Below are 20,708 nucleotides of genomic sequence, written 5' to 3'. Positions count from 1 at the left end.
TGACGCAAAAAGACACATAGATCAATGGAACAGAATAGAGAGACTAAAAATAAACCCACGCACGTATGGGCAATTGATCTACGACAAGAGAGGCAAGAATATATAATGGGGGAAAGACAGCCTCTTCCATAAATGGTGTTAGGAAAACTAACTGGACAGCTATGTGCTAAAGACTCAAACTGGACTACTTTTTCATGCCATATACAAAACTAAGCTCAAAATTCATTAAAGATCTAAATACAAGACCAGAAACCTAAAACTACTAGCAGAAAACACAGGCAGAACACTCTTTGTTTGTAAGTTGTAGCAATATTTAGGGGTTGTATCTTCTCAAGCAAAGGAAACTAAAGCAAAAATAAACAAATGGGACCTAATTAAACCTAAAAGCCTTTACACAGCAAAGGAAACTACAGACAAAATGAAAAGGCAACCTACTGAATGGAAGAAAATATTTGTAAATGATATGACCAATAAGGGATTTATATCCAAAATATATAAACAGCTCATACAACTCAATATCAAAAAAAAAAACCAAAAAAAACTCAACCCAATTAAAAACTAGGCATAGGACCTGAATAGGCATTTTTCCAAAGAAGCCATACAGATGGCCAACAGACACGTGAAAAGATGCTCAACATCATTAATCATCAGGAAAATGCAAATCAAAACCACAGTGAGATATCACCTCACACCTGTCAGAATGGCTATTATCAAGAGGACAAGAAATAACAAGTGTCATCAAGGATATGGGGAAAAAAGGAGCCTTCATGCACTGTTGGTGCAGTCACTATGGAAAACAGTATGGAGGTTCCTCAAAAAATTAAAAGTAGAACTACCATACAACCCAGTAATTCCAGTTCTGGATATTTTTCAAAGAAAGCAAAAACACTAATTAGAAAAGATGTATGCACTTCAGTGTTCATTGCAGCATTATTTACAGTAGGAAATATATGGAAACACCCTAAGTTCTCATCAATAGATGAATGGATAATGAGGATGTGGTATATATATATAACAGAATATTATTTGCCCATAAAAAATAATAAAAAACCCTGCCATTTGCAACAGTATGGATGGATGTAGAAGATATGCTAAGTGAAATGTCAGAGATAGACAGATACCATATGATTTCACTTAGATGCAGAATCTAAAAAACAAAACAGAAGAACAAACATAAAAAACCAGAAAGAGACTCATAGATACAGGGAACAAAAAGGATGTTGCCAGAGGAGAGATGGATGTGGGGATGAGCTAAATAGGTGAGGGAGGTTAAGAGATAGAAAAGTCCAGTTGCAAAATAAACTAATCATAGGGTTGAAATGTACAGCATGTGCAATAGAGTCAATAATATTGTAATAATTGTATAGTGACAGACGGAACTAGAGTTATTGTTGTGATCATGTTATAATATATACAAATATCAGATCAGCAGGAACTCACGTAGTGCTGTAGCTCAATTATAATTCAATTTTTAAAAAGGATAAAGTTTGCCTCTATCTGTATCCATGAAATGACCTAAAATTCTCTGTCTCTAAGTCAAAAGAATTTAATATTACATTTCGACCATGATACCAGCATAAATGTGAAATCATGTAGCAACCGACATTTTAGTAAAAGAGAATTTGTATGTTACTTGAATATAGCTTGTCTCTCATAGAGAAAAAAGTTTTTGAAATTTACAAGAATGCTTAATTTTTTTCTTGTAAAAGTATGTGATACAACTAACAGGTTTTCAAACACAGCCCAAATTGAATTCCAAGTCAGCAATAATAATACTGACTGTTACTGTTTCCAGTAAGTAAATGGATGAAGAAACCTTAAATGTAGTTGATCTACATTGCAAATGTGAAGACCCAGGAAATTAGCAGTCATTTCATTGACTATGTAGTAGCATCCCATAATTTCATTACAAAATTCATGTTCTCACATATCCATTTACTCTGGATCTCAAATCCAATGTCAGCCTGATCCCAGCTAACCATCTGCTCACTTTCCATTTCAAAGACCATTTTATGTCAAAAGCATTTTTGACCTCAGTTCCGATATTTTGTTCAAGGAATCTATGAGTCACTGCACCGTGGGTCAGTTTCAGAGGTGGACTTCACATTGGAGTCCTCATGAATGGTTATGTCCTGCCCCGAGTCACCACACAGACCAGGAGTCAGCAAACTGCAACCCACAGGCCAGATTCCACCCATTCTTGGAAATAACGTTGGAATGGAAAACACAGCCACCCATCCATTTATGTATTATTTATGACTCCTCCAGTCCTGCAATGGCAGAGTTGAGTAGCTGTGACCAAGGCCATATGGCCCACAAACCCAAGAGTATTTATTATCTGACCCTTTATAGAAAAAGTGTGCCAGCCCTTGAGATAGGCCGAAGTCACCAGCAGGCCCTGGAGTTGTGCAGTTGGAACCAGCCCATTGAAACAAAGGCTTTGTAGATAGTTAATATTTCCCCTCACCACGAGTCAAAATGACTTCCAAAAATTTGATCGAATTAAACTGGCACAGATTTATTGACCTGGTGTCTGTTTTGTGATGCAGCTTGGCACTAACCAACTAAAAGATACTTACTTATAGTTTCATGGGGATTTCAAAGCCATGCCTAGGAAAAAAAAAAAAAGATAAACACTAGTCCAAAGGTTTATGTGACTCTTTAGTTTGTCACTATGTCCCAGAGTACAGAACTTTAATTGTTTGAAGGGTTTTATTTATAGATGCTCGTCAATGAGCATTCCTCTGTGTGAATGTGAGAGGCATGTGTGCGGTGTGTGTGCACATCAGCCTTCCCCGCCATCTCTTGTGCTTAGGCATGGAGAGCAGCTCCCTGCAATGCCTCAGGCCCCTGGAGCCAACACTGCACACACTCCCGTGCTTCATTTGAGGATGTGAACAGCTTAAATAAACAACACTGCCATCAAAACCCCCAAATCTGGCCCTTCCTGGTCATTGGTTGTTTTTCTCTTCTTTCTGTTCTGTTTTGTAGTCAAACACTAAATCTGCATTCTGACTCAGTGCCATGCTCTTGGGTTTGCACTTTGAAAATTCTTTGCCAAATTGTAATGCATTCCTGTCTCTCACCCTCGTGGGGCTGGGGGTGGGGAGTGTGAGAATGAGGCTGGAGACTGGTTACAACCATCCCCTGCTCTGTCCAGGCTGGACAAAGGAAAAGAGCCAGAAAAGCCAAGAGGCTTTTATTTGTTTTATACTGGCTGTTTCCTGACAAGTCAGGGTCAATTTGAAGCCCAGCTGTCCCACTCACCATCTTGCGTGTCCTGTCTTTTTTTTAATTTTATTTTGTTTTATTTTACTAATTTTTTTTTTTGAAGTGTAGTCTATTTACCATGTTAGTTTCAGGTGTACAGCAAAGCAATTCAAGTTACGCACATACATATGTGTGTGTGTGTGTGTGTATGTATATATATATATATATATATATATATACACACACATGTTTTCAGATTATTTTCCATTATAGCTCATTACAGGAAATTGAATACAGTTCCCTGTCCTGTCTTGTCTTTATCAGACACTCTCCAAAGGTGGTCAAGGCCGCATCTCAGGTCCTAAACAGCATGTGGCAGTACCGAGATCTGAGGAGTCTCTACAAAAAGGTAAGGTTTGCTCTACCTTCTTGGTTTGTGAGTGACATACAGGCTCTGAGCCCAAAGATCCAGCATTTGGTCCCAACAAGTTGTGTCATAGATATGAAAGGCACTCACCCAATAGTCTGAGTAATTGAAACCCAACTGAAATAAAAGAACAAATGAAGAAGCAGAAGAAAAGGGTCACTAAGCACCCCGTGTATATAAGCTCAGATCCATGAACTTTCCAGATTGGACAGACCTGTAATCACAGTCTCACCCCACAGAAAATCAGCCTGTCCTTCTGAGCTCTGTTGTATAACAGACTGGAAATTAATGAGCAGAGGGATTTTGCACACACGAGAAAAGCATCAACAAGAGTCAATAAATAATTGAAGTAATTGTGGACATGAGACGCAAAATAAATATAAAAAGCAGCTCAGGAGGTCGAGAGATATTACAGCCCAGAAGCACTGGGAGATACCCGACGGCCTGACCTGTGTCCCCAGCCCGAGACCCTGACTTAGTTACCGCCCAGGGTGAAGGGCCGATGCCCCTAATGACGCCGTGGATCACAGCAAGAGGCCAGGCATTGGTCCAGTAGACTCTCCCGAGGCAGGGAGGAATTTACATCATATGTTTCAAAGGAGACTTCATCCCCAAAATGATTTAAAAGTAAAACCTTAAGAGAAAAAGGTCACATCTAGAAATTTTAATTTTACACTTCATTTCTAAATGCTGCTAAAAAGGATGTGTAACTTTTCTTTCTTGGATGGGAGGGGAGAGTTCTTTAATATTGTCTCTCAGAGGTTGTCCTTTTGTTGTTCCCAGATCAGCAACTGTGAGTCGTTTACACAACGGGTGATCCCAGGAGAGATCTAAGATAACATCTAGGGGCAGAGAACATCACTGGTGGGCAGAGAGAACAGCTTAGGCACCACTCTCCGTAGGGATTCAGAAGGCCCCTCAGAAAGGGCTTCCATCAACAACCGCCCAGAGCACCTCCTTGCAGCCCCTGGCTGCCTGCTCGGAGGAGCGGGAGCTAAAGTCATTCCGCCTTCATCTCCAGCCAACCAGTCTTGGGATGGGGGGGTGGGGCCACAGCAGGAGGCTCACATCCGAGGGGGTGAGATCCACCTTGCCAGAGGGAAAAATTGTCTTTTTCTAAGCCAGTGGGAAACAGTAAATATTCCACTACCTTATAGTCTGTTTCTCAATTTCCCCAAGCCTCCCTGTTTCCCTTAAGCATTCATTACTTTGCACTTTAGCTTATAAAGTTCAGCCCACGTATTTCCCTTTTGAGATTTTCCTATTCCTAGGGGGAAGTATGTGTAAGCTGAAAAACTGCAAAACTAAGGGTTAGAGGAGTACTGTGGATGGGTGAGATCCTTTCCTAAGTATATCTTGCAGGTTAAAATAAGCCCTTGATCTAAGACGGTTTGAATTCCAATCTGTTTTGCTTGAAGTGCCTATCTCAGCATCCCTACTTAGTCCCTCCTTGGACTCCTCCAGGAGCCAAATGAATTCTCTCCCAGGACGGGCTCCTTCAGCTAAACAGGCAGCCAGACATGACGAACATGCTATAAATTAGAAAGGAGCTGTTCGTTCTGAATCAGCGGCTCCAGAAGCCCGATGAAATATTACGGCCTCAAATAAATGCCACTTTCCCTCGGACGCGGAGCATTCCTTTGCTGAAATACGCCTTCTCGTACGTCTGTGCTTTGAAGGGAAACTGCTTTGAGAGACTTTACGAGTTATTTGTTGAATAGTAGTTTTCCATCTTCATTTTTTTTTCTGTGTTGATAGTGGTGTACAGAAAGTGTAATTGTCTATTTCCATGAAAAAAAAAGAATGTGTTGACAGAAATTTAACGGAGCTAAAAACTCAAGAGCTAACAAGGATTTAAAATGTGTTTCATGTGAGGAGATTCAAGAAAGACGGGCTGGAGAAACTAAGGGCGATGTTTTTAGTTGACCCCTGATTTTAAAAAATTGAGGAAGAGCTGTTCTGAGTAATTTCCAAATTATGCAGTTATGAAATGAAATGAGGACCTTTATGCTCAGTATAAGTGCTGCTAATAGCAAAGCTCAAAATTCACAAAAGCCTTTCTTTTTGAAAAGTCTTCTGGTGGGAAAACCAAATTCATTCATCCTTTTGAATTGCTTCCCATCAGTGGGGCAATAGATTTCTATCTTTTAATTATCCATGCTTCAAATCTGTGTATTGAACATCTAGAAAAAGAAGGGTTTCAAAGAAAACATGAGACATGGAGCAGCTACTGTGGATAAAAATGAAATATGGACCAGTTATTAGCAACTACCTGAGGTTCAGAGTCAAATACGACAGATTTACTGGATAAATTAAGAGAAGGAAAATTATAGAGCAAAATCTTGAAGAATCTACAGAGTTTGCATGAATTAGGAGGTGAGAGGAAAGGGCATTATAAATAAGAGGAAAAACAAAAGCTAGAGAGATGGAAATTGAAATAAAAATGTCGTCTCTATCTATGGGACAGAATTAGAGGTCCATCTGTCACTGGCTTATTTCCTCCTAGGACCCAAGCGCAGAGGCAAGAATCACATTTCATCAATTCGACTACTTTATTATACTTAGAGAGAGATGCACTTAATACACCAGAATATTCTTCTGGCTGGGTGTGTGGACCAAATAACAAAATTATGTTGGATTCCTGATGCATTTTGAGCCAAAACACGTTTGTGTTATCCAAACCTTCAACTTCAGTAAGGCCTGGCTTCTGATTTTTCTCCCCTAAGGGAAAATAAACAATTGCAGAAGAATGTTATCACACGCAGGCTAAATAATGCATCACTTTTTTTTTTTAACCAATCTTTAAGTTTAAATAACCACAAAGAGAACTTTAAAGTTTCTTTATCATCTGTATTTTTGCAGAGGATGTTTTCTTTAAAGGAAAAGAAGATGAGCCTTGGGAACAAACTTGATAAAGGGATAAAAGAAAGTGGGAGACAACAATTCTTGACTTTTTTGAACCTTGGTACTTTATAAAAATGAGGTCACGGACACAATGGAGTGATGATGTTTGACTATGGTAGGGACTGTCGGGACAACTGGTTTTGGAAGACAGGAGACAAGTTTGTTGGGGGGATGCAGAATTATAAGATTACAGAAATCATTGCTCACAAACACTTATATAATACCTGAGTCATACGTTCATCTCCAAGAGAGAGTTATTTTGGTTGGGACACCGGCTAAACCACTCTAACAGGGAGACTCAAAACTACGGAGGCTCAAGCTAAACCAGTATCTCTTTCCCTCGTGGAACCGTACCTGGTTAGGCTTGTGGTCCAGGGTCAGCAGGTGACCCTGGGGCACGTCTTGTTGCTCTGCCTTGTGCTACAGTGTTGTCCTTGCCTGTGTGGACAAAGCTCCCTGGCTCTTCCTCTGTCACACCAGCCCAGAAGAAGAGAGAGAGGAAAAGTGAGGGCAAGGGATGTTTTTTGAAGCGAGTGATGCAAAAGTTACCAAAGTCCTGTTCCCCTTCCCAGGACCAAGAACTCAGGCATATGCCACACTCAGCTACCCAGCTGCGAGGGAGGATAGGAAAAGTGGGTAGCCACGATCCCTGCTAAAACGTGTGACAAGAGGAAGGAAGTTGTCTTACTGAAAGAAGAAAGGTGATACCAGCTCCGGTAGTCATTTCCTTCGGTTCAAATATCTTAACTGTCATTGCAGTCACTCCCTCATGGGGCACATCATTGCACTGTAGGGTGGCTGTGACTTGTCAGACCTTCTTACTTACATTAAACAAAGAGCTCCTTATCTGCAACTTCGGCCCTCCAGCCCCATTCTGAGATGTCTAATTTCTCTTCTCTGTGACAGCCTTGCTGTTTTCGAAGTCAGCTAGTATGTCTCCACAAGGTCATCCCTCCTCAGCTGTGGGCATAGCAACATTTATTATTATTATAACTCAAGCTCAGTTGTAATATTAACATTTCCACCACCTTCACCATTGCTGTCATATTTTTCCACATGCGTGCAAATTTGTCAACCTCTCTCCAGTAATATAGCACCCCAAAATGAATATAGTCTTCCAAGTTTATTTGAAGGAGAAGAAGGAGGGTGAGGCTGAACGTCCCTGGGCCTGGGCACTCAACTTAAATCATGGAGCATGGGAGCAGATGAGTGCCTGCGTCGCTCATCATCCTATTTGGTGACGCACAAAGAGCATCTGACTTAGACTCAAGCGGCCAGAGGGTGAAGGCACAGCCCTGCCACTTACCAGCAGCATGACCTTGGACAAGTCACTTGAGCCTCTCTGCCGCTGGGTGTAGCAGTTGACTTTGGCAGCCCTGGGGCCCAGTCCTTGGAGGGACAGGGGCAGATCTTTGATTCCCCAGGCCTCACAGGCAGAGCTCAGAGATCCGCCGGGGTCGTTTTGTGTCCAGATGTCTGAACCAGATGAGCAGGTTCCTGACATAGAGTCTCCAGAAAAGCGAGTCACCTCCTCAGTGGTCTGCAGTGGGTCTTCATGATGCCTTCCTTCTGCTCTGTGTAGCAGAGTCTGCAACTTTCCTCAGCCCTTGCATCAGAGAACTTCCACATCTTCTCATGGAGACTGCGGGCATCTCTCCATCAGTCCCACCCCACCCCTTGGTTTCCTCACCAGTGAGGTCAACGCCGTACACCTGCCTCACTGGGTTGCTCTTGATCTCGAATGGGTCATCAGTCATCCAAGAGCTTTGTCAACCGGAGACTCATATACCAATGGGAGTTACTGCTGTTAATTCTAGAGCAGTTTTCATGCTGTTTGGCTACAAGTGCTCCTTGCCACCCTGTCCACAGGCAGCGGGACATCTGGATCCTAAGTTTCCACTTTGTTATCATTATCATCGTTGTCCACCTCCACCTACATTTTCACAGTTCCCTTTCTTCTTGGTTTCTCCACCCTGTCATCTTCCAGCTGCTTGATACCTAATCTAGTGCCCCCTTCCCCCAGTCTTTCTGCTAAGCATCTGTGCCTGTCAGCACCATCAGCAATGTGTACAGAGCCCTGGAGAGAACACTTTTGCAGGGCAGGTTTTGGGTAAACCAAACTACGAACATAGGGTTTTGTAGGAAGGCCGTTAGTGACAATGAAAGCCGTCATGGTTTTAGAAGTGGTCTGAATGCTTTTATTCCATTTTGGTGCAGAATTTGTGTATGTGATAGGTCGAGGATGCAGAAGACATGCTCACTGGGTTGAGGATCATGGAGAAGTCTAGCGATGGAATAAGAAGATGTAGGCTATGGCTTAGTAAATACGTCATGTTCCTCCAATAAGAAGCCTGTTGTGTATCATGTATGTTTATAATCTGAAAATGTTGTGGTAAGACAGCATCTCTCACAAAATTAGTCTTCTCCTGGTTCCCATGACATCACCATCCCCTGGGTCACCTCAGGGTCTCTGGTTGCTCCTTCTCTATCCTTTGTGGGCTGGTCTTCCTGTTCGCTCCCTAAATGTTGCTGTCCCACAAGGTCCCGTGTCCAGATCTTTCTCATCTCACACACCGCCTCTTCCGGGGTGTCTGTAACTCTTCCCTGGGTGCAGTTACCAGCCACACGTGGTGGTCGCCCGAATCTCTCTCTCTAGCCCCAACCTCTCTTCATTATCTAGCCACTAGTTAGGTAACCAACTCAGATGCCCATAGCACCTCACGTGGGCCCACTTTTCCTGGATTTGGCTCCTCCTCCTGCACTCTCTGATCAGTGACCAGCACAGCCCTCTGCCTGTCACCCAAGCCAGTCCCCAGGGACCACCCCTGGCTCTTTCCTCTCCTTCATATTATCGGCATCCAACTCACCAGAAAACCCCAGACTCCTGCCTCCCTCCACTTCTTTCCATGGTCACGGCCTTGAGCAGCTGCCTCCATCTTCTGGATTTTGCCACAGACCCTAACTGGGCCCTGTACCTGCGGGCTTCCTCCTCTCCTGTCCTTTTGCCAAAGGGCAGCCAGGGTGAGCTTTCTAAAAAGCAAATCTGATTAAATGATTCCTTGGAGCTACACCTCTCAATGACTCGTGTTGCCCTCCAGAAGGAACCCAAACGTCTTAGCACAGCCCATGAGACCTTTCAGAAGCAGCCTCAGCCTTGCTGTTTCATCCGTCTCTGCCTGCACTCAGCCACCATCTGTACCTAACTTCTGTATTCCCTGCTTGCCTTTCTTCCCTCCCTCCCTCCCTTCCACCCCTTGAAGCCTTTCCACACATCCGTACTCCACCACCACCCCACCCTCCACCCACCTGCCTCCCTGAACATTTTATTAATATCACCTCCCCTGAAATTCTCCTTTCTGACCTCCTTCCCAGGTCTGAATCAAGGTCATTCCTTATGAATTAGAAATAATTGTAGGGCAGTTTGGTTTAGATGAGTAAAAATTTCAAATTCGAATTTTCAAAGAATGGCTTTTAAGTATCATAAATAGCTTGAACCAACAGCTAAACTTTTTGCAGCATAGTGGTGCTGTAATATTTAATAACTAGATAAGATTATTTTTACTCATATAGAAAACTTTTTCTTTTTTGGTTCAGATATTAACTGGGAGAAGATTTGTATAACAGACTTACATTCCATGTCACTTCTCCCTAGAGATTGCAATGAGACTTGCCTCCAACTCTAGCACAATGAATAAGGACTTCTAATGAACAGGATTCTGAGTGAGGGGAAACCGTAAGTGTATATTGTGCAAAATGAACAAATGCTCCCCGAAAGAGACTGGGTGATGACGTGCAAGAAAGAGAAATGAAGTCAATGAAATCAGTTAAATAAAGCATATCTGTATCTCTGGCAAAAATAATGGAGATGGTTTAACATTTTTAAAAATTACAGTTCGTAGTTCCTTTGATTTCTCTGCTTGGCAAACTTCTAAATTCCCCTCGTGGCTACCAGTTTCTATGAGGGCTTTCAATGCAGCTTAATGGCAAGGCAAATTGAAGTGGATCTCAGTCCCAGCCAGCGCAGATCACTGCTGGTCTTCATGAGACCTTAGTTCCAAGATCACTTCAAGTGGAGCTTCCTAAACACAAATTCCGTAACGGGCTTTGGTGTTAAAATTTGCGTGGCTGTTTGGCTTTCATGTTATTTGCAGAGCAGTGACTTACAGCGTGAGCGTGTTTATCACTCCGGCTTGTTGGAACAAGATTTAGCACATGATTCTTAGGCTTTGAATCAAAATCTTCCTTCAATTCTAGTTAAATAATTCTACGTTAATGTTTAATTATTAGAAACGCAAATAAGATCTTCATGTTTGCTCTCACATTGGGGAAAAATAACTTCTTACTAAAGAATGACAACCAGTGTGTCTGAACGTTGCTCTGGCTGGTGATTAATTCCTACATGGCCATGGTTGGCCCCTCGATCAAGGTGCCAGCTGGGAGGTCCCCTGCCAACTCCCATGACATCTGCCTTACATAGGACACATTCCGAGGCTCCCAGGGAACATGCCAGCTCAGGACAGCAGCTTTTGGTCCTTCCCCAGCTCCCACCTACACCTTTGGACAAGTGCTAGTCTCTGGGTCTCAATGGCTTAGCAGGTGAGGCCCCTCTGCCCTGGCCCTTAGGAACTCCAGGCCACTCTTGAAGGTTCTGAGAAAAGCCACAAAAGCAACCTGGAGTCATCCCAGGCCATCCTGTGTGACACTGAGGAAACCCTTCTCAGGGTGATGGCTCTACAGGACATGGTGGAGCATCAGGCACAAGGAATCTGCTCCGTCCTCCGAGGCACAGACACATCCTGAGATGGAGTGGGAGAAGTAGCAGAAAGCCTCAGGGTGTCACAGTGGGTGCCTCTGAGCACTGGGTACTGGGAGAAGGTGATGGTAACTGAGGGGACGCCACCTCCGTCCTTCTGCTCCTTGGCTTCTCCACGGGCTGGAGAAGAGACCCCTGTCAGGTTACCCTGGAAAGGGACAGGCAGTTCCGACATTGTTTCAGGAGGAGACAATGTTTCCAGTGTTTAGCTTATAAAACTGAGGCGCCTCGCTTTGCTTTAAGTATTTCAAAGGGCTTCAGAGACAACACATCTACTCAGCCACTGTGTGTGTGAATGAAAAGCCTCCGTTCATAAATGCAGCGATTAAACCAAAGACACATCAAATGTCAGAATCAAGCCGTTGACAATCACCAGGGTTAGAAACTGGACTCATTCTCCCCGACTAACGTTCATGGCCCCGTGTCTGCAGTTGTGCTCCCGCAGTGCCACCCTCTGCGTGAAACACCCAGATCTGCCACAGTGAGCTTGTGCCTCAAAGAATGTCAAAGCCCGTGGGCTTGAACCTGGGGAAGGTCATGTTTCTCTGGATAGAGCTGTTGTATTCACTATTGCCATGTGGATTCGAGAAGCAAAACATAAAACTAATCTTTAAACGTCCTTCCTTTTACTGTCGGGAAGACAGACTCTCAGGCTGCGGGACCATTCAGCCAGTGAGTAATGAGCGTTGCTGGGGGCGGAGCCCTGCCCTTCATGGCCTGAATCCCGCAGGACTCTCTTCTCTGATGGCCATTGTAGTCATTGCATCGTCTCTGGCCAGCATCACACTCACGAAACAAGAAATCAATAAGTAATTATGGATAGGTAAGAGATGCCTGCAGATTTCCTCAAATGTCCAATCCACAGTGGGTAAGAGGATGGACACAGCCCTCGTGCTGTCTTTTACTGTGTCCGGGAGACTGGCTCTGTCCTGGAGGAGAGGAGCCAGTAGTCCTGACCCCTTGACCTGAAGTCCTGCTCACTCACCTGCTGGACACTTGAAAAATCAACACTGGACCACAGTGAGAACTAGAACAGTATTCTGAAATATTGTTGAGGAAACAAACATATAACAGGGTCAAAGTTCAAAATCTTGATCTTTAAGCTTTGCAGCAAGAAGGGCAAGAAGTATTTTAATACTTGCTTTAGCATGTTGCCATTTTGAGAATTAATAGATTACTTTACTTGGCAAGTATCTAAGAGGGTGATGGAAAAGCAGTAAATCCTCTGTAGAAATAAATTAAGTGACTGAATGGAGAGCTGTCGTTTTATCAAGGAGATTGCTTACCAGGAATGAATTCATTGTTCTGCTGTGCCAGAAAATTCTTCGCCAAGAGATGACTGGAAGGATGTGCAGACTTTGGGCCAAACTCTTAAAAAACCCAAGTCCAGTGCCCTCGAGACTTAGAATTGTAGCAACTTGAGTTCTTTCTTTTCTAAATCAGTGGATGTCAAGCTGGGGTAGGAAACAAAAAGGCTGAGGTTAAACTCAGCTATGATACTGTCTCCTCCATAAATCTGGGTGTTTGCACGTTGATTTTAGTATCGACAAATCAGCTCTTCCTTTATGAGGTCTCGACCTCTCCAAGACGACTCTCAGGCACTCATCATGTGATATCTGTCCAAAAACAAAGGCACAAATGAGAACAGAAGCAAAAATCAATTGTACAAAAGTGGAAATCAATGCACATGGCAGTTGCTAAACAAGAAGTGACTAAGTTATAGCTGTTGTTGAGCTGGATCTCCAAGTTGGGGGAAAATCCTGCTGAGCAGCATGCAGCTGAAGCGTTACTCTCCCACGAGGCTTCACCCATAGCATTTTAAATCAAAACCTCCAAAAATACCCCAGAGACAAACGGCAGGGAAAAAGGATTGAATCAGGAACTAAGAAAACTTTTTTGTTTTAAGTATAATTGATTTACAATGTTGTGTTAGTTTCAAGTGTACAGCAAAGTGATTCAGTTATATATATGTATGTGTATATATATATATATATTCTTTTTCAGATTCTTTTCTATTATAGGTTATTACATGATATTAAATATAGTTCCCTGTGCTGTACAGTAGGTCCTTGTTTATCTATTTTATATATAATAGTGTGTATCTGTTAATCCCATACCTTTAACTTATCCCTCCTCTGCCCCTTTCCCCTTTGGTAACCAACTTTGTTTTCTATGTCTGTGAGTCTATTTCTATTTTGTCAATAAGTTGATTTATCTTCTTTTTTAGATTCCACATATAAGTGATAATCATGATATTTGTCTTTCTCTGTCTGACTTACTTAGTATAGTCATCTCCAGGTCCATCCATGGTGCTGCAAATGGCATTATCTTTTAATTTTTTTATGGCTGAGTAGTATTCCATTGTATAAATATACCACATCTTTATCCAGTCATCTGTCAATAGACATTTAGGTTGTTTCCATGTCTTGGCTGTTGTAAATAGTGCTGCTATGAACATTGGGGTGCAGGTGTCTTTTTGAATTAAGGTTCCCTCTGGACATATGCCCAGGAGTGGGATTGCTGGATCATATGGTAAGTCTGTTCTTACTTTTGAGGAATCTCCATACTGTTTTCCACAGTGGCTGCACCAAACTACATTCCCACCAGCAGTGTAGGAGGGTTCCCTTTTCTCCACACCCTCTCTAGCACTTATCATTTGTGGACCATTGAATGATGGCCATTCTGACTGGTGTGAAGTGATACCTCATTGTAGTTTTGATTTGCATTTCTCTGATCATTACCAATATTGAGCATGTTTTCATGTGCTTATTGGCCAAGTATATGTCTTCACTGGAGAATGTCTTGTTTAGGTCCTTCTGCTCATTTTTGGATTGGGTTGTTTGCTTAACAGTTATTTCTTGATTATTTTATTTTATGCTTATATTTGGTTCTATTCTAAAATACACATTTTTTTTCTATTTATAATCCAGGTTTCTTGTTAAGTCATTTTCTTTGAGTGAGAACCTAACTGTGTCAGTTTTCCTCTTGTTTCAGCCTCTCCCACTGGTCGTTCGTTCTTTTCCGATAGATACACATTCTCTTTGTGCTTCTAGCTTACAGAAAAAAAAAAGCAATGTCCCCCGCCAGTCATCCTCTTCCATCTTCCGCCTCACCACTTTCTGCCCTCACATGCTCTGCCTTTCACAGTTAAGTTTCTAGAAAGTTCAAGTTTCATGCACTACTTTCCATTTCATGCTGCAGTCAGATGTGGCGTCTGTCCTGACACTTCCTTTGAAATTGCTCCTAATTGCAGGGTTCAGCCATTCCCATCCTCTGTGTTAGTCAGGGAGGGCTCCCCGCTGTAACAGGGAGACCTAAACATCAAATGATCCAACTCAGTAGAAGGTTACTTTCCTGCAACCATCATGGTCAGGTGTTCATGTGGGCAGGTCAGCTCTTCTCCACGGAGACACCAGGGAACCCAGACTCCTTCCTCTGCTGTGATTCCACCTGCCACATACTCGGCAACAGCACAAGTGCATTACCTCCCGGTCCATTGGCTGGATCTCTATCACATGGCCGTACAAAACTGCGAGGGAAGTTGGGACATTTAGTCTAGGTGTGTGTCCAGGAAGAAAAGGAAATGAACTTGGGAGACCAGTTAGCAGTCCTGGCCACATCCTCCTCCCTTACATGATCTCCTCCAGGCTTCTCAGCTACCGCTCTCCCCCGGGTTTTCTCTGACCTTGCAAGACTCCATCTCAGTCTTCTTTGCAGACTCCTGGTCTTCCCTGACGCAACTTTGCTTTTCTCCCTATATCCTCTAGTGGAGATGATCTCATCTGCCCTATGGCTTTTAAGTACATTTGAAGGCCACTGGCATCTGCATTTACTTCTCTGTGTGGTCCTCACTCCTGAACTCTAAGCTTATACATACACAACTACCAATGCGACATCTCCACTGAAATAGCTCACAGGCTCTGACAGCCCACGCATCTAACATGTAGCTCTCAGTATCTTCCTCAAATCCATCCTCCCTCCATTGTTGCCCATCTCAGTAAACAGCACCTAGTCCGCCCAGTGGTTCTTTCCAGAAATCCAGGAGTTACCCAATTCATACCTCCCTCTTCCTGATCTCACTACATTTAGCACCAAGCCCTGTGGATTCTATTGTCTGAATATCTCTCAAATCCAGTTTCCTCCCCCATCTTCATTGTCACCATCACCTGCCCCTAGTCCTAGAGCAATTGCTGCCTGATTGGTTTTACGGAACCTCCTTCACCAGCCTCAGTCTCTTTTCCCTTAAGCATTCAGAACACACTCTTAAAAAATCCAGATCTAACCATGTCAGTCTCCTGATTAAAATTCCTCAGTAGCTTCCAATTCCTCTCAAGGTAGAGCCCGACACACCTCTCTAAGCTCACCTCCCTCAATCACATTGTTTCAGCCACATTGGCCTCCTAGTTCCCCCTGCTCTTCCTTGCAGGCACGAGAGTGTCAACCTCAGTGCCTTTGCATGGCACGGGCAAAGGTTCATTCCTCAGCCAAGAATGCCGTCCCTTCTCTCCCACCAAGCCTGGTTATTTCCATCTCAGTTTAACTGTCACTTCCTCAAAGGAACCAGCCTCTCCATCTCTCTAAGGCTAGTAAAAATCCTTCATAATAACCTGTACATTTGCTTCATGGCTCTTACCAGAAATGTGATGTGATGTAATGTAATCCTATTTTAAATACCCACCTCCCCTTTACCTTCCCCTCAGGAGCCATTCCTACCTGACTCTCTGTTCTCATTGCCCTGTGCTCAGCACAGTGCTAGGTACTTTTTAACGTTTATTAAACAAATCCAACAACATAGCCACCCCAGAGTTTAAGCTTAACAGAGGGCACATTCAGTGGTTCTGCTTCCATTTCCATGGTCTGAGACATTCAGAAGCAGCGTAGGGTGTGCAGATTTTGCGACTGGGACCCAGGGTGAGCTTTGAACTTGTTGGCCACTGATGGATATAGATCTAAAATACCTGGCTTTTCATATGTCGGAATGTCTTCAGTACTAGAAGCCAGACTTGGATTTGTAAACCTGAAGACTGGACTTGGTTCAGTTTCACCCCAAATTTAACTTTGCAGCACTGATTAGAGCACAGAGGCCATTGTTAAACGTCATCCACTGCAGAGCTTGGTTTTAAGGCCACCAGAGTGACACCAGGGAAACAGAAGGCCTGAGCTGGTCTCAGGTCCATTTCCCCAGTGGCTTTCTGCATTCTGTTTGGTACCAGTAGTTCACAATGGTATACGTTCTTCGACCAAATTGTATCAGTTTCCTCCAATTTGTCAAATCTTCTCAGTGACATCAGTTTTTTAGAATTAGTCCAATGGCAGTAAATTGAATTCCTGAAATGGATTTACTCAATATTTGCTTTTAAAAGACGGTACCACAGAAGACTCTCACCCTTACGTGTACTGTACCTTTAAGTACCCAAATCAATTCAATTAAATTTCATTAGACGCACCGGAGCTGAAACGAGCTAATGAACGTCACCGGCCTGCCAGGTGGTATTTATTTCTGCATTAAATGGTAAATACTCCCCTTTGGCCCTTAAGATTTGGTTTAAATATTTAACTCTAATAGCTTTTGGAATTGTTGATGGAATTAATTCTAATGAATCTTTAACAAACAGTTTACCTTAAAAAGAGATGCAAGCTTGTTTTATGGTAGCAAAGAGGACTTGCGGTTTCAGTGACACGCAAAATCGGGCTTTGTCCTCCATCACTCAGGCTGAATACTCTACTCCCGTTTTTTTCTCTCTATAATACCTTTTATTGAAGGAAGGAGGATGTTTGTATAATTACCACTAATGTGGAATCTTTTCTGTCTGTCTCTGCTTCGTGTGATTACATCGATAGGTTTATTCCACTAAAAAATGACTGGAAGACTGGCACAATTTTGAGCGATCAGGTTTTCCACAAGTGAGCAATGTCTTCGCTGGTTCAGGGGATGGCAACAATTCAGGTTTTAACTTTTATTTGAAAAACAGGTTCCTGACACGGTCCCGTTGGTGACGGCAGGTACAAGCTGTAAGTGTTCTAGGTTGAATAAGTGGATGAACTTGAGTTGCTCAAAGCCCCAAGGATTTTCAGCACACTTCCTCTGCATCTCAAGTCACTCAAAGCAAATGAGAATTGACAAGCTTTATGGGCCGAGAGCCTTCAAGGACAGCTTACGCAAAAAACTTGCATTTGTTACTTCAGAACTAAATAGTCTTTTTATGCCTACTGAGAAATTCTTGTTTAGATGCCAACTTAGTCTTACCCGATGGAGGAAGTTCCAGAGCTGTTTTCAAAGGGAGGAAAAACATACTGGCGGACGGTCTCCTTGTATATATGTTGGGTTCCAACTAATATCCTCAGTGGAAGGAACAACTATTCTCCATTTTCAAGGTTAATTATTTATTGAAGCTTTTGTCCAAGTCAGAGATGTCACTTATCATTAGAAGAGATTTGTTACATCTAAATTTGAAGTATAGAAGGTAAAACTTCCACAACTCACTTTGGAAGCAGAACTGCAAGTGGAAGCCTCACCATTTAGCTCATCATCACAGCTGTAAATATTCACGGGCGTTGTCACTTTCCACCCGTTCGTCGTCTAGTCACTAAAGGGAGCCTCTTTCCGAGCTCAGGATCACAGCGTCAGTAACCTGAAATCCCACGCCCTGTTAGTATCACCTCCTGAAGCAGCTTGACGAGGGTTCGGTATTCAACCCCTTTTCTCTAGCCTCTCTAGTCACCAGATCCTCCAGACAGCCCTTAAGATATTTACTCTTCCTCTCCACTTCTGCTCTAAGCTCTTTATTACACAGACTGAACAAGTTCTCTCCCTAATCTCTTCTCCCTCCTCTTCCAGCTGGCAACGTCCTTTCCCATCACTCCTCTGATCCAGCCCTGGGGGGCGGGGCTCCCTCCTGGCTCTGCGGGCAGTGACAGGATGCTCTCTGGCCATCGGGGGAGGAGGAATTCTGGGAACACTCCCACGTGGCTCCGTTTCATTCCCTCACACCCACAGGCTCTGCACACCTCCTGCTGGCACACACGGCACCCTGCTCCCTCTCCGGAGCAGTGACTCTGTTCATCGGTGTTCCCTGCCCAGTGATGTTCCCACGAGATGACCCCTCCAGAAACTGGTGCATTCAGTCTCGTGGGCACAGTCCACACCAAGCGGCAGGTGTGGGCCCCTGAACCCCACCTAAAGGAGATGGGAGCATATCTAATGACAAATGTGCCTGTCTCCCCTTCTCCTCCTTTTCTCCTGGCTCTGCTAACGATCATGTCTGGGGAGAAGTGAGTGTATCTGCTGTGGACAGGTGCTTATGTTTCCTGAGCTGCAGGATGCAGGAAGCGGTAGAGATTGGTGAAAGGGCTGGGGTGTGCGAGGTATGCGCTCCGAGAGCTGTGGGTGGAATCAGCGCTGATCCAGGGCCAGATGTGGCAGGTGGAATGATGCTCCGAGATTATTTACAAGATTGGTTAAAGAGGAGGCAGCTTTGTATACCTCACATTGAAACATGGGGAGCTGAGAGGATTTACCATTTAAAATGGAGCAGGCAAGCCGTAGGCTACTTTTATCTTTTTCTTTTCTTTTTCTTTTTTGTAGGTGCCATTTTAGCTAAACTAACCCTGCCTGCAGCCCAGCAGTGAGTATGTCGTAAAGGGCTGATACACCAGTTGCAGCAGGTGGTGCTGGGGAGGCTGCTCTAAGCTAGACTGAAAAAAAAATTGTAAGGCTCTGATAACCTTCGTTCATTAACTGTAGATTTAGCAGTAGAGACAATGGCATCGCTTATCATTGCATTTACAATAATGAATGCAGTCATCTTAAATCATTGAATCTGACCGGCGTGTATCAGGCACCTCCATGTTGCAGGTACGGTGCTAGAGACCAGGCCTTTGGAAGTAAACAAGCCCAGCCCTGCCTCACAGCTGGGCAGACAGATAAGCTTGCAACAGACCGAAGTGTGATGTCATAGCATTTTGTTCATAGCTGACAAAGAAAACTGTAGCAGCGTTGCTGAAAGCTTTCCCAAACCTCAGAGGTAGAATTCATTTAGCAATAGTGACTTAATGAACACGTGCGGCCTGCCTCCTGTTTACCTAGCACAAAACTGAGCAGGAGGAGGAAGATGTGACAGGCAGAAACAGAGAAGTTGCTGTGTCTGGTCATGGAGCTGCCTGGTCAAAGGTGTAGACTGTGAAATCGAATCACGTGGTGCTGGCTGGGTAATCAGGCATGACTGGGGCTCAGTGGGGGGCAGGGGTTAGGGTTAGGGTCCCTCTGCTCTGAGGTTACACCAGTTTTTGTTCCTGTAGATGTCAGCCTTGAGAATGCCTTATTTGACTTTCCCAAATAGAGTCAGAGACCGTCGGGTCTCCTAGGATTTAGCCCTTTAAAATGTATTCTGTATCCCTGTTAGTCTCCACCAGCCACTGTTGCAGAGAACCTCCAAGTGCCCAGCCAGGCTGTTCACTAGCATCACCTGGGGGCTTTTGAAAATACCAAGGCCCAGACCCTACTCAGAGCAATTTAAACAGAAGCTCAGAGCCTGAGGCACAGGCAGGACTCTGTTGTAAATTCCCCAAGGTGACTGAGTCTTTTTGCCCTTATTTTATGGGACAGAAACTGAGATAGAGCTTACCAGTCATTGGGAGAGACTGGGTTCTCACTGGGAGCGAAGGGCTGACTCGGACACCTGTCTAATTTGACCTCTCCATCAACAGAGACCCAGAGTGAAAGCAGTTTTGAGCCTTGACAAACAGCTTTAGCTTATCCTTTGCACACAGACCTAACAAATGCACGTGCTGATCTGAATGGACTGTCCTGCGGAGTTTCCAGAATAAGAGGCTATGGGGCGAGTGTGTGTTGTACTAACCTTGTGTAGACTGGTCTGAAAGACCTTCATCTGAGCTCTGTTAGTGGAAATCTCTCTAGTAACAGTCTTCTTGGAGATGTTTATGGGATGGTAGAATAGAAATACGTATCTCTATGATGATAAATAAATATATACATATATGATGGAGATGATTATAAATTCAGGGACCTCAAAGTACTTCAGGGGAAGGTCTGTAGGAAATAGAGCAACCGCCAAGTAGACAAACCATGAGGACCATAATGGTCGTGAGGCTGTGAAGAACATGACCTTGATTCTCACATTCTCTGGACCATTGAAAATACTGATGTGGCTAAGAGTAGCTTTAGGGAATAAAACAATTTCATAAAGAAACACGCCGGAAACTTTCACACAGAAGCTGAAACTGGTAGAAGGACAGTAAGAGGGTAAGATAAAGAAAATCAGATTATTTCTGGTGGCAATTTAAAGTTCAATGACTTTGAACTCCTCTTCTCTTTTGGATGTCTATCTCCCTATA

At 43.6% G+C, this 20,708-nt stretch overlaps 1 protein-coding gene across 2 annotated transcripts in view; it reads left to right on the top strand.

Annotated features, from left to right (window-relative positions):
* The window catches only part of CTNND2 (catenin delta 2), an 886,271-nt gene that overhangs the window by 841,367 nt on the left and 24,196 nt on the right, over positions 1-20,708 (top strand). For both annotated transcript variants that reach the window (XM_074356308.1, XM_074356299.1), the window contains one exon: positions 3,535-3,619. In XM_074356308.1, the coding sequence (XP_074212409.1) occupies positions 3,535-3,619 (85 nt within the window). The remainder of the gene's footprint in view (positions 1-3,534; positions 3,620-20,708) is intronic.

The sequence above is a fragment of the Camelus bactrianus genome, chromosome 3, assembly GCF_048773025.1.
Source record: "Camelus bactrianus isolate YW-2024 breed Bactrian camel chromosome 3, ASM4877302v1, whole genome shotgun sequence".
Taxonomy (NCBI): Eukaryota; Metazoa; Chordata; class Mammalia; order Artiodactyla; family Camelidae; genus Camelus; species Camelus bactrianus.
Note: the sequence above shows the minus strand (reverse complement) of the source record. Positions and strands in the feature narration are given on the sequence as shown.